Source organism: Lepidochelys kempii, chromosome 10, assembly GCF_965140265.1.
Source record: "Lepidochelys kempii isolate rLepKem1 chromosome 10, rLepKem1.hap2, whole genome shotgun sequence".
NCBI classification, from domain to species: Eukaryota; Metazoa; Chordata; order Testudines; family Cheloniidae; genus Lepidochelys; species Lepidochelys kempii.
Window position 1 is genome coordinate 84883575 of NC_133265.1, and position 12917 is coordinate 84896491.

Genomic DNA, 12917 nt, shown 5'->3' on the forward strand with positions numbered 1-12917 from the left:
CTTTGGCAGTCCACTTCAACTCCTTAGTCCAGTGCACTGGCCTGGTTGTTACTCTACTCACAGGCATAGTTTGATTTCTATGTTTGGGGAGGCAGGGCCCTGGGAGGGAGCATCACCTCCACCCCTGACTCACCTCAGTAGGCCACCCAGCCTGTCTGGGTTGGGGAGGGATAGGGGAGCACAACCAAAAATTTATAACTCAAAGTGGGAGACTCAGCTCAAGAAGTTAAAAAAAACACAGGGTGCAGGCAGGGGTAACTAGGGGCTGTGTGCGGGCAGGGGGTAGCTCAGTGCAGGGAGGGGGTAACAAGGGGCTGTGTGCGGGCAGGGGGTACACCAGGATGCAGGAAGGAGGTAGCTGGGGGCTGTGTGTGGGCAGGGGGTAGCTTGGTGCAGGGAGGGGGTAGCTGGGGGCTGTGTGTGGGAAGGGGGTAGGTCAGGGTGCAGGGACGGGGTAGCTAGGGGCTGTGTGCCAGGAGGGCCCCCCTGCAGTCGCTGGTCCTGGGTGGCTCTTAGTGGCTGTGTGCGCAGTCAAAGGGGGCTGGAAGCTGAGGAGCAGCCGCAGCCCCGGGCATCAGCAGCAGGAGATGGGGGAGTGCTGTGGCAGCCTGCTCTACAGGACCAGCCAGAGCATCCGCCTCCCGGCACTGCCCAGCTCCCGTTTCCCACCTCTGACCAGGCCAAGGGGTGGGATGTTGGTGGGGAGGGAGAGGTGGGGGTGGGTTTGAAGCTGCCACGGGGGCTGCCCCACTCTGGTTACAGCACTGCAGGTTTTTGGGGGAAACACCCTCCTATGTCCCCCCAAACTCTGCCCATGACTCCACCCTCTTTGTCCCCCTCATCCTTTTGTGGACGGGCTGCTCATTTTTACAATGCTTGGGGCTCAATTAGCTCTGAGAGCTGGGTCCTAGACACGGTCAGATCAGGCTACACAATCCAGTTCCTCTCCATGCCCCCTTCCCACCCCTCTCCCCATTCCCCTCCAGGGCCCCCTTTCATGAGACGCTGCTGATCCCAACTTTGGGGGCAGTGGGTGAGGTTCTGCAGGAACACCAGAGCCACTGCTTTTACCCCTGGGACTTCCTGATACCAAAATCCAAGGGGCGGGGAGGAGACACATTCTTGACCTTTGTGGCCTCAACAAATTCATGGAGTACGTGAGTCACTCTGTTGGCTATCCTCCCTGTGCTGTCTTACAACTCTTTCGCTGCTCTGGATCTTCAGGACACTTACTTTCAAGAGGCCATTCTGCCAAGCTACAGGAAATTCCTTCGTTTTGTGGTTGGAGAACCCCAATTTCAGTATACTGTTCTCCTGTTCAGCCTCTTCTGCCCCCTGAGTCCTCACCAAATGCATGGCAATGGTCATGGCATATCTCACGAGGAAGGGAATCCACATCTTCCCACATCTCAATGACTGGTTCCTGAAGGGCAGCTCCATAGAGGAGGTTCTCACCCACATCAACACGATGTTGTGTTTGCTCAAGAATCTGGGATGCATTTTAAACACTGCAAAGTCAACCTGGGCTTCCACTCAAAAAATTGAGTTCACTGGGGCCCTGTTAAATTCCACAAGGCCAAGAGTGTTCCTGTTGACCAACTGTTTCCGGGTAATTCAACAGCTCTGCCTCTGTTGGTAATCTCAGCCCTCCATGCCACTCCGGGTGGGTCTGAACCTGCTGGGACACATGGCCACTTATACACATCTGGTCCAGTTCACCACACTGCACCTTTGCCCTCTTCAGATATGGTTTACCACCCTGCCTTGCCTTCTCTGGAAAGGGTAGTTTGCCTGCCTCCACCCGTCCCAGATCTTTGCACAGGTAAGAATCCCCATATGAGATTTCTGTAAGGGCTTCTCCACTTACATCCTCTGGTTTGAGAGTTGGGCCCCCCTTTTAAGCCTCTTGCTTCCTGTCTGGTAGCGAATGGCTACGCAGGTGGTGTTGGAGAGAAGGCTTTGGATTCTTTGTCCATGGGGTGGTGTTCCAAGAAGGAGGAGTGCTAGCCAGAGACGGGCTCCACCTAAGGAAGAGAGGGAAGAGTATCTTCGCAAGCAGGCTGGCTAACCTAGTGAGGAGGGCTTTAAACTAGGTTCACCGGGGGAAGGAGACCAAAGACCTGAGGTAAGTGGAGAAGTGGAATACCAGGAGGAAGCACAAGCAGGAGCGTGTGAGAGGGGAGGGCTCCTGCCTCATACTGAGAAAGAGGGGCGATTAGTGGGTTAGCTCAAGGGCCTATACACAAATGCACGAAGCCTGTGAAACAAGCAGGGAGAACTGGAAGTCCTGGCAAAGTCAGGGAATTATGATGTGATTGGAATAACAGAGACTTGGTGGGATAACTCGCATGACTGGAGTACTGTCATGGATGGATAAAAGCTGTTCAGGAAGGACAGGCAGGGCAGAAAAGGTGGGGCAGTTGCACTGTATGTAAGAGAGCAGTATGACTACTCAGAGCTCAAGTATGAAACTGCAGAAAAACCTGAGAGTCTCTGGATTAATTTTAGAAGTGTGAGCAAGAAGGGTGATGTCGTGGTGGGAGTCTGCTATAGACCACCGGACCAGGGGGATGAGGTGGACGAGGCTTTCTTCCGGCAACTTCTGGAAGTTACTAGATCGCATGCCCTGGTTCTTATGGGAGACTTCAATCACCCCGATATCTGCTGGGAGAGCAATACAGCGGTGCATAGACAATCCAGGAAGTTTTTGGAAAGTGTAGGGGACAATTTCCTGGTGCAAGTGCTGGAGGAAACAACTAGGAGCAGAGCTCTTCTTGACCTGCTGCTAACAAACTGGGAAGAATTAGTAGGGGAAGCTAAAGAGGATGGGAACCTGGGCAGCAGTGACCATGAGATGGTCGAGTTCAGGATCCTGACACAAGAAAGAAAGGAAAGCAGCAGAATACGGACCCTGGACTTCAGAAAAGCAGACTTTGACTCCCTCAGGGAACAGATGGGCAAGATCCCCTGGGAGAATAACATGAGGGGGAAAGGAGCCCAGGAGAGCTGGCTGTATTTTAAAGAATCCTTATGGAGATTACAGGGACAAACCATCCCGATGTGTAGAAAGAACAGTGAATATGGCAGGCGACCAGATTGGCTTAACAGTGAAATCCTTGCTGATCTTAAATACAAAAAAGAAGCTTACAAGAAGGGGAAGATTGGACAAATGACCAGGGAAGAGTATAAAAATATTGCTCGGGCATGTAGGAGTGAAATCAGGAAGGCCAAATCACAGCTGGAGTTGCAGCTAGCGAGAGATGTTAAGAGTAACAAGAAGGGTTTCTTCAGGTATGTTAGCAACAAGAAGAAAGTCAAGGAAAGTATGGGCCCCTTACTGAATGAGGGAGGCAACCTAGTGACAGAGGATGTGGGAAAAGCTAATGTACTGAATGCTTTTTTTGCCTCTGTCTTCACAAACAAGGTCAGCTCCCAGACGGCTGCACTGGGCAGCACAGCATGGGGAGGAGGTGACCAGCCCTCTGTGGAGAAAGAAGTGGTTCGGGACTATTTAGAAAAGCTGGATGTGCACAAGCCCATGGGGCCGGATGCATTGCATCCGAGAGTGCTAAAGGAGTTGGCGGATGTGATTGCAGAGCCATTGGCCATTATCTTTGAAAACTCATGGCGATCGGGGGAAGTGCCGGACGACTGGAAACAGGCTAATGTAGTGCCCATCTTTAAAAAAGGGAAGAAGGAGGATCCTGGGAACTACAGGCCAGTCAGCCTCACCTCAGTCCCTGGAAAAATCATGGAGCAGATCCTCAAGGAATCAATTCTGGAGCACTTAGAGGAGAGGAGAGTGATCAGGAAGAGTCAGCATGGATTCACCAAGGGCAAGTCATGCCTGACTAATCTAACTGCCTTCTATGACGAGATAACTGGCTCTGTGGATGAGGGGAAAGTAGTGAACGTGTTGTTCCTTGACTTTAGCAAAGCTTTTGACATGGTCTCCCACAGTATTCTTGCCAGCAAGTTAAAGATGTATGGGCTGGATGAATGGACTATAAGATGGATAGAAAGCTGGCTAGATTGTCAGGCTCAACGGGTAGTGATCAATGGCTCCATGTCTAGTTGGCAGCCGGTATCAAGTGGAGCGTCCCAAGGGTCGGTCCTGGTGCCGGTTTTGTTCAATATCTTCATAAATGATCTGGAGGATGGTGTGGATTGCACCCTCAGCAAGTTTGCAGATGACACTAAACTGGGAGGAGTGGTAGATACGGTGGCAGGTAGGGATAGGATACAGAGGGACCTAGACAAATTGGAGGATTGGGCCAAAAGAAATCTGATGAGGTTCAACAAGGACAAGTGCATAGTCCTGCACTTAGGATGGAAGAATCCCATGCACCGCTACAGACTAGGGACCGAATGGCTAGGCAGCAGTTCTGCAGAAAAGGACCTAGGGGTTACAGTGGATGAGAAGCTGGATATGAGTCAACAGTGTGCCCTTGTTGCCAAGAAGGCCAATGGCATTTTGGGATGCATTAGTAGGGGCATTGCCAGCAGATCGAGGGACGTGATTGTCCCCCTCTATTCAACACTGGTGAGGCCTCATCTGGAGTACTGGGTCCAGTTTTGGGCCCCATGCTACAAGAAGGATGTGGAAAAATTGGAAAGAGTCCAGCGGAGGGCAACAAAAATGATTAGGGGACTGGAACACATGACTTATGAGGAGAGGCTGAGGGAACTGGGGATGTTTAGTCTACGGAAGAGAAGAATGAGGGGGGATTTGATAGCTGCTTTCAACTATCTGAAAGGGGGTTCCAAAGAGGATGGCTGTAGACTGTTCTCAGTGGTAGCAGATGACAGAACAAGGAGTAATGGTCTGAAGTTGCAGTGGGGAAGATTTAGGTTGGATATTAGGAAAAACTTTTTCACTAGGAGGGTGGTGAAACATTGGAATGCGTTACCTAGGGAGGTGGTGGAATCTTCTTCCTTAAAAGTTTTTAAGGTCAGGCTTGACAAAGCCCTGACTGGGATGATTTAGTTGGGGATTGATCTTGCTTTGAGCAGGGGGTTGGACTAGATGACCTCCTGAGGTCCCTTCCAACCCTGATATTCTATGGTGCCCCTCCTTTCCTGTCTCAGAAAACCCCATTCCTGATAGCCATCACATCTGCAAGAAGAGTTGCAGGCCCTGATGGCTGAGCCGCCCTTACACTCAATGCTCTCGGGACAAACAAGGTAACGTGACCACATTTATCCAAAGAGTGTTCTCTCTGTTTCATCCTGTATCAAGACTGTGTATGAAATATCTTTGGCTGCGCCTCCTCAGCCGATATGGGCTCACTCCATGAGGGCGCAATAGCATTCCTCAGTGACTGTTCCATACTGGACATTTGCCGGTCATCCATACATATGTTTACGGACCATTATGCGATTACCGCATCTTCCAGAGCGGACACAGGCCTCAAGGGCAGCCTTGTGATCCGCATTTCAATAGACTCCAAGCCCCACCTCCAGACTGGGGTACTGCTTGTGAGTCACCAAAGTGGAATATGTGTATCCACTCAAAGAAGAAGCGGCTACTTACTGTAATTGGTTCTTCACGATGGGATGCAGCTGTATTCCACAACCAACCTTCCATCCCCTCTGCAGCGGAGTCTTCTCTCATGGGCTTTCAGTGAGAAGGAACTGACGGGGGTTGGGATGGCACTGCCTCAGATAGCCAATGGAGCGGTCACAGCCATGCGCACCACCCCTCTACACGTACTGCTCGGCAAAAGGCTCCGGCATGCTGGGCACGCACACACCTCAGTGGAATTCCCATCTCCGGCACATCTCAAAGAGCCACAGTTACGGCAAGTAACCATTTCTTTCCTGTATTCTCAGGCCTACAACTCACTGTTCTGCGAGACCAGCGCCAAGGATGGCACCAATGTGGTGGAAGCTGTGCTGCACCCGGGAGGAGAGAGCCCAGCAGTAGGAGTGGGTGCAGCCCCTTCCCTGGGCCTTTGGGGTGGGAGACTGTTGGCTGCAGAAGAGCACCTTGCTTGCCACCCAGAGGCCCAGCCACACTCAGCCCAGGGGGAAGAGTTAAATGTGCACCATCCCCCTCCCTCTGGGGGGAACGTCCTTTGCCCCTGCTGGGAGGTGCTTGGGAGATGAGGGTTTGTTCACAGGGCCCCGCTTCCAGCGCGGGGGGCAGGAGGCTGCATGCTGGTAACATTTGTGCCCCTTGGCTCTGCAGGGTGGTGCAGACGACCATGGAGCCAAGTGAAGATGCTAGTGGAATCCTAACTGACCTGAGTGCCCCTGCCAGGCAGGCACCTCACTCTAGCTGCTGTGGGACCTAGTGCAGAAGAGAAGGGTTGAGCCTGTGGCTCCTTCAACCAAAAGAGGCAGATGGTGCCCTGCTGTCGCTTGGGCAAGACACCCCATGGAGTGGGGCGGGCCTAGGGCCCTGGCTGCAAGCTGAGACCACCCTGGGGCAGAAAGCAGGCACCTTCAGTACTTACCATGCTCGAAAGCCTGGGCATGCAGGGCATGGTTTGTTCCTGCGTGGAGCAGCTCTGGGAACTGTATTCTGAGTTTAATGTAGGTATCGCTGTCACTATGTCCCAGGATAGTAGAGACAAGGGAGGGAAATAATAATATGCCCCCCTGGCTGACACCCTGAGAGCAAAGGGCTACGAGGTGCAGATGACAGGTTTCAGAGTAACAGCCGTGTTAGTCTGTATTCGCAAAAAGAAAAGGAGGACTTGTGGCACCTTAGAGACTAACCAATTTATTTGAGCATAAGCTTTTGTGAGCTACAGCTCACTTCATCAGATGCTGTAGCTCACGAAAGCTTATGCTCAAATAAATTGGTTAGTCTCTAAGGTGCCAGAGGTGCAGATGGACTCCCTGATTGTCGGAGCCTTGGGCACTTGGGAGCCCTGCAATGAGCATGCGTTGCGGACCCGTGGGATCGGTCGATGCTACGCACAGCTCATGTGGCGCCTCATGGTCTCAGACACCATCCGATGGTCCAGGGACATCTACATCGAACACATCACCGGCCACCAACAGTACCAGGAGGGGTGAGCTGGTACGAGATCGTGCATCCACTACGGGAAAGGGACTGAGAGACTTTTTCCATTGGACCGTATGAACTGGAACCATAAACTCACTGAACATTAAATCCCACCAAATGAGGGTAAATCCATCCTCATCATCGTATCTACTCATTATACTCCACACCTGAACATAGCCGTTATATGGACAACATACCCCCATAGCTCAATGTCTGTACTTTGACCCGTTAACCTTTTACCCCCAATCGGGGAGATTGCAGATTATGTATTCCTTACGTCACCCGTTCCTAAACTGAATTTCGCAGCCCTTGATAATCTGTACCTTATTCCCTGATAACCAGAAACTTCTATGCTTAAACTCTGTACTGTTTTCTTTTTACTTCAACGTCATCTTAATAAAATTATTAAATCTCTTCTTGGACCGACTTCTGGGGGTAAGAGTGATAAGCTTTTGAGCGCCACAGGGACTGGAGGAAGAGCTGGCTCAAAAGCTTGGCACTCACCCCCAAAAGTTAGTTCTTATTGGACAATTACCTCCCCATTTGGCTCTGAGATCTTGAGTTGAAGTGGGACATCATTCTGCTGCCCCAGGCAGACCCCTCTCCATGTTTAACCCTTTGCTGGCTGCAGGGCTCTGGTTGGGTTGCCTTGATATTTTAGCAGCTGCTTTGCCTTACGGTACAGGGGAGGAGAGAAATGGGCATCAGGCTTGTTCTGGCCTCTCCTGGGGCAGTCTTTAACAAACTTTTTTTGTAATCTCCCTCTGGCTGGGTGGAGACTGTCCCCTCCCTCTGGGAGTGATGCAGGGCTCTCAGTTCAGCTCACCCACCATAGGGCTCCTTTCTTTTCCCTGGGTCCCCCTGCCATTGAGTGCTTGGGGCAATAGGACCTAAACTGTTGCTTCCCTGCTCATGCATGACCCAGGATGTGGTGCTGCCTCCTCCATGAGCACCTGGCACCAGCCAGCTTGCTCCACCCCAGAAGGCTAGGGTCAGGCTACATCTGCTCAAAGGATAGCCTAGCCTACAGCTTGGCATGGTGGGCTCCATGCCCAGGGAAGCAGCCAGCAAGGGGAGAGGTGGTCTGAGCCTGCTGCCTCTTAGACACATAAATCCCCCCCCCAACCCCCAAATAAATAAATCAAGCCTGCCCTGCACCCTCTCCCCTGGCTCCACCACTGCCTCCCCCATTTCTCTGGGGCTGGGACCCAGCTTTGACCACTGGGTGCCAGAGAAACACCATCGCTGCCTGTTGACAGCTCTAGGGGAGGCAGAGGAGAGAGTGGGGTCACCCCTGGCACTGCCAGTGCATTGGCCTTTAAGGATTCAGCCTGTGGCTTCCCCTGCCCCTCCTGTCATAGATTCCCCTAAGCCCTGCCTTGATGCTAGCTAGGTCCAGGGCCATGCTTTCAGCTTGGGAGGGCTTGAGCCCTTCCAGACTCCCCTGAATATGGCAAGCAGCTCCCAACCCAACCCCTCAGTGGCAGGAGCAGGGAGGGAATGGCACGTCAAGGGGGAAGGCTCTGCGGGGTCACGAACACCTACCAATAATCCAGCACCCCTGAAGAATCCAAAAGCTACTTTAATACATAGAAGTGGGTCTGATGTGACTAAGAAGGGTGAGGGGCTCCTGCAGCTGCTTGGCTATGCAGCCATAGGCCAGCCCCTCTGGGCCAACACTGGCTGCACATTGTAGAGAGTGGGGAGAACATACATCGGGGCAGACAATCCCGGCAGGGCTACATGCTTTGCATTCTACAAGCAAGAGGGCCAGGAGACTGTGGTGGGCTGGAGATGAGGGCAGGGCAAGCGCAAAGGTGAACGGCAGGGATGCTGCCTCACTTCTCCTGCGACAGACCAAGTTCCCCACACATTATTTTGGTTGCTCCTTCTTCTCACTGGCCTTTTTCTGCTTCTGCTGCATTATCTCAGAGTCTCTATTGGGAGAAAAGGAGCCTGTTAGTGGTGGGCCAGGAGGGAACAGGGAGAGCATCTCAGGTTTTCTGATAGCAAAAGTAGTAGTTTCTGGAGGCAGAGGATTTCAGCACGAGGGAGCTACTGGCCAGAGCAGGAGTGGCAGATCCAGGGCACCCAAACTGCAGATTCAGGAGAACTGAATTTGGAAACCTTGGGTGGATGGATGGGGCAGGCAGGATGCAATTAGTTGAGGGAGGTGGGGATACAACAGGGCCTTCTCAAAGCAGTAAGAAGAAACACAGGACAAAAGCCTCTGCTGGGGAACATAGGTGGTGGGGTGGGTACATGCTGCTGGAGGACAGGAAGAGCAAGTTACTGAGCATGCCAGAGAAATCTGATTGATGAAAGAGACATCATCCCAGAGAAGGGAAGACACTGCAGGAAGGAGGGGAAATGAGAAGACAGGGAGGCAGGACACTTATTCACCGTTATTTCAGAGAAAGCTGATGTTCTGCCCAGGGCCCAGCTCTATACACATTGCAAGTGAGAATGCTGGGCTGTGACCCCCCATGCTAAGCCTGGTTCCCGGCAGAGGATGCTACTTCCATGGCTAGACCATGGACTGACACAGCATGCAGGAGCCCAGGGCCCATTGAGCATGAACCTCACTGTTAGAAGGGAGCCAAGACCCTGCTTCGTAGGAGCCCTCCAGAAGCAGCTCTGGCAGGTGGAGTTGCTGCAGGGAGCATGGGGTTGCAGCCCCAATCAGGAACCTAGGGCCTGGTTAAGTCAGATGCTGTGTACCAGAGTCACAGGCCAGGAGGGGGAGAGAAAAAGCCAGCCTCTTGCCTCTTCCTCTCATCATGGACAGTTACCTCTGCTTCCGGGCAGCAGCCGACAGGCCGTCATCGCGCCGCTTCCCCTTGCCCGAGTCAGTCTGCTTCTTCATGTTCTTCTGACGGGCCAGTTCACGCTGGTTACCGCCTGCAACGACACCAGCAGAAGACTGACTCGCTGCACCCTGGATGAGATAAGGCCCCACGACCCAGCCCCACTGGACATCAGCTGCCCTCCTGTCTGAGGTACTTCTGGAAGCAAGGAACACAAGCCTGAGATGAGAGGTTACTGGGAGTTCCCCTGGTGCCAGCACTCAGGCTGGGTGACTGGCACAGCCATCAGCTCACAGAGAATGGTCGCCCGACCACCTGTCTTGAAGAACAAACTGGTCAGTATCCAAGGGCAGCAGCACTGCACTCTCAAAGCGGGCAGTCCCCGTGGAGCCCCAGGGAAGGGCTGTGTGCAGGGTTAAGGAGCCTGACTCAGGGTGGGGCAGCTGGGTGTGTGCCCTGAAGAGCCCGGTTAATTAAACAGCCAAGGCAGCAGCCGCTGGAGGAGGTATGCGGAGAACAGTCACTTGGGCAAGTGCGAGAAGAGCTCCACCTAGAAGCCCTACTGAGCTCTGACAATGGCGTTGCCAGCCCGCTAGCAGAGGGAGCTCTCGGGTATCCTGGCACCAGGACGGGCGCTGCTTCCAACAAGCCTGGATGCAAAACCCAGGCCATTCACGCAACCTTTCAGCCAGCACTGAGAGGGTGACCCCTTGACCCCACAGCCTCTGGCTCTCACAAGTAGGGCTGCCTACTCCCACACCCCTGCTCCCTACATAACCCCCCGGGCTCCCCAGAAACCTCCCCCCCGCAGACTGCCCCCAGGCAGAGACCTGGGCAGCCCTGCCCCACATCCCCCTGCTCCCCACATAACCCCCCGGGCTCCCCAGAACCCTCCCCCCCGCAGACTCTCCCCCTCCCCCCAGAACCCTCCCCTCCGCACTCTCCCCCTCCCCCCAGAGAGCCCTGGGCAGCCCTGACCCACATCCCCCTGTTCCCCACATAACCCCCCGGGCTCCCCAGAACCTTCCCCATGCACAGACTCCCCCCCTCCCCCCAGAGAGCCCTGGGCAGCCCTGCCCCACATCACCCCCCCGGCTCCCCAGAACCCTTCCCCCCGCAGAGAGCCCTGGGCAGCCCCGCCCCACATCCCCCTGCTCCCCACATAACCCCCCGGGCTCCCCAGAACCCTCCCCCCCGCAGACTCTCCCCCTCCCCCCAGAGAGCCCTGGGCAGCCCCGCCCCACATCCCCCTGCTCCCCACTTAACCCCCCCGGCTCCCCAGAACCCTCCCCCCCTGCAGAGAGCCCTGGGCAGCCCCACCCCACATCCCCCTGCTCCCCACATAACCCCCCCGGCTCCCCAGAACCCTCCCCCCCGCAGAGAGCCCTGGGCAGCCCTGACCCACATCCCCCTGCTCCCCACTTAACCCCCCCGGGCTCCCCAGAACCCTCCCCCCCGCAGACTCCCCCCAGAGAGCCCTGGGCAGCCCCCTGCTCCCCACATAACCCCCCAGGCTCTCCAGAACCTTCCCCCTGCACAGACTCCCCCCCTCCCCCCAGAGAGCCCTGGGCAGCCCCGCCCCACATCCCCCTGCTCCCCACTTAACCCCCCCGGCTCCCCCGAACCCTCCCCCCCCCAGAGAGCCCTGGGCAGCCCCGCCCCACATAACCCCCCGGGCTCCGCATAAGCCCCGCCCCGCCCGGCAGGGCCACGCCGGGGCCGCCCGGCACCTACGGGTCATGGCTCCGCTCGGCTGCGTCCGCTCGGCGGCCACGTCCCGGGTCCCCCCCAGGGCCGCTCCTCATTGGCCCGGAGATCGCGTCAGCGAGGCCCCAGGCGGCCCAACCGCCACATAGACCCCGCCCACTGGAGGCTCCTCATTGGCTCAACGCAGTGAGGGGCAGACTTGTGACCGGCTTGTGATTGGCTGCAGGAAGTGGGGGGGCTCCAGGCTTTCTGAGGGCGGGTGAGATCCAGGCGCTCTGAGGGGGGGGGTGCTGTGTTGGGGGGGGTGAGGTCCAGGCGCTCTGAGGGGGGGGTGCTGTGTTGGGGGGGGTGAGGTCCAGGCGCTCTGAGGGGGGGTGCTGTGGCGGGGGGGTGAGGTCCAGGCGCTCTGAGGGGGGGTGCTGTGGCGGGGGGGTGAGGTCCAGGCGCTCTGAGGGGGGGTGCTGTGTTGGGGGGGGGTGAGATCCAGGCGCTCTGAGGGGGGGGTGCTGTGTTGGGGGGGTGAGATCCAGGCGCTCTGAGGGGGGTGCTGTGGCGGGGGGGTGAGGTCCAGGCGCTCTGAGGGGGGGGGTGCTGTGTTGGGGGGGTGAGATCCAGGCGCTCTGAGGGGGGGGGGTGCTGTGTTGGGGGGGGTGAGGTCCAGGTGCTCTGAGGGGGGGTGAGATCCAGACGCTCTGAGGGGGGGTGCTGTGTTGGGGGGGTGAGATCCAGGCGCTCTGAGGGGGGGGTGTGCTGTGTTGGGGGGGTGAGATCCAGGCGCTCTGAGGGGGGGGGTGCTGTGTTGGGGGGGGTGAGGTCCAGGTGCTCTGAGGGGGGGTGAGATCCAGACGCTCTGAGGGGGGGTGCTGTGTTGGGGGGGTGAGATCCAGGCGCTCTGAGGGGGGGGTGCTGTGTTGGGGGGGGAGTGAGGTCCAGACGCTCTGAGGGGGGGGTGCTGTGTTGGGGGGGGTGAGATCCAGGCGCTCTGAGGGGGGGGTGCTGTGTTGGGGGGGGAGTGAGGTCCAGACGCTCTGAGGGGGGGTGCTGTGTTGGGGGGGTGAGGTCCAGACGCTCTGAGGGGGGGTGCTGTGGTGGGGGGGTGAGGTCCAGGTGCTTGGGGAGGGGGACTGTGTTGGGGGGGGTGAAGTCCACGTGTTTGGGGGGGGTGCTGTGTTGGGGAGGTGTGGTCCAGGAACTCTGAGGAGGGTGCTGTGTTGGGGGGGGGTGAGATCCAGGCGCTCTGAGGGGGGGGTGCTGTGTTGGGGGGAGTGAGGTCCAGACGCTCTGAGGGGGGGGTGCTGTGTTGGGGGGGTGAGGTCCAGGCGCTCTGAGGGGGGGTGCTGTGGCGGGGGGGTGAGGTCCAGGCGCTCTGAGGGGGGGTGCTGTGTTGG

At 56.4% G+C, this 12917-nt stretch overlaps 1 protein-coding gene across 2 annotated transcripts; it reads right to left on the minus strand.

Annotated features, from left to right (window-relative positions):
• Positions 1-8579: 8579 nt before the first annotated feature.
• Positions 8580-11661, minus strand: SERF2 (small EDRK-rich factor 2). Of its 2 annotated transcripts, none has more exons than XM_073361506.1 (3): positions 11557-11661; positions 9808-10020; positions 8580-8952 (listed from the first exon to the last, which is right to left on the minus strand). In XM_073361506.1, exons 1-3 carry the CDS (start codon positions 11625-11627, stop codon positions 8889-8891), a joined length of 348 nt encoding a protein of 115 aa, XP_073217607.1. In that variant the 5' UTR covers positions 11628-11661; the 3' UTR covers positions 8580-8888. The 2 variants fall into 2 exon arrangements, with proteins under 2 accessions (XP_073217607.1, XP_073217608.1); XM_073361507.1 differs by having other exon boundaries at positions 9808-9916; positions 11557-11643.
• Between the last annotated feature and the right edge of the window lie 1256 nt (positions 11662-12917).

Excerpts from the sequence above, each read along its gene's own strand:
- SERF2 (XM_073361506.1), bottom strand. The coding sequence starts at position 11,627 with ATGAGGAGCGGCCCTGGGGGGGACCCGGGACGTGGCCGCCGAGCGGAC. Across the intron at positions 10,021-11,556 it reads GCCGAGCGGAGCCATGACCC|AAGTACCTCAGACAGGAGGG; the intron begins GTAGGTGCCGGG and ends CCTTGCTTCCAG. Across the intron at positions 8,953-9,807 it reads GCTGCTGCCCGGAAGCAGAG|AGACTCTGAGATAATGCAGC; the intron begins GTAACTGTCCAT and ends TTCTCCCAATAG.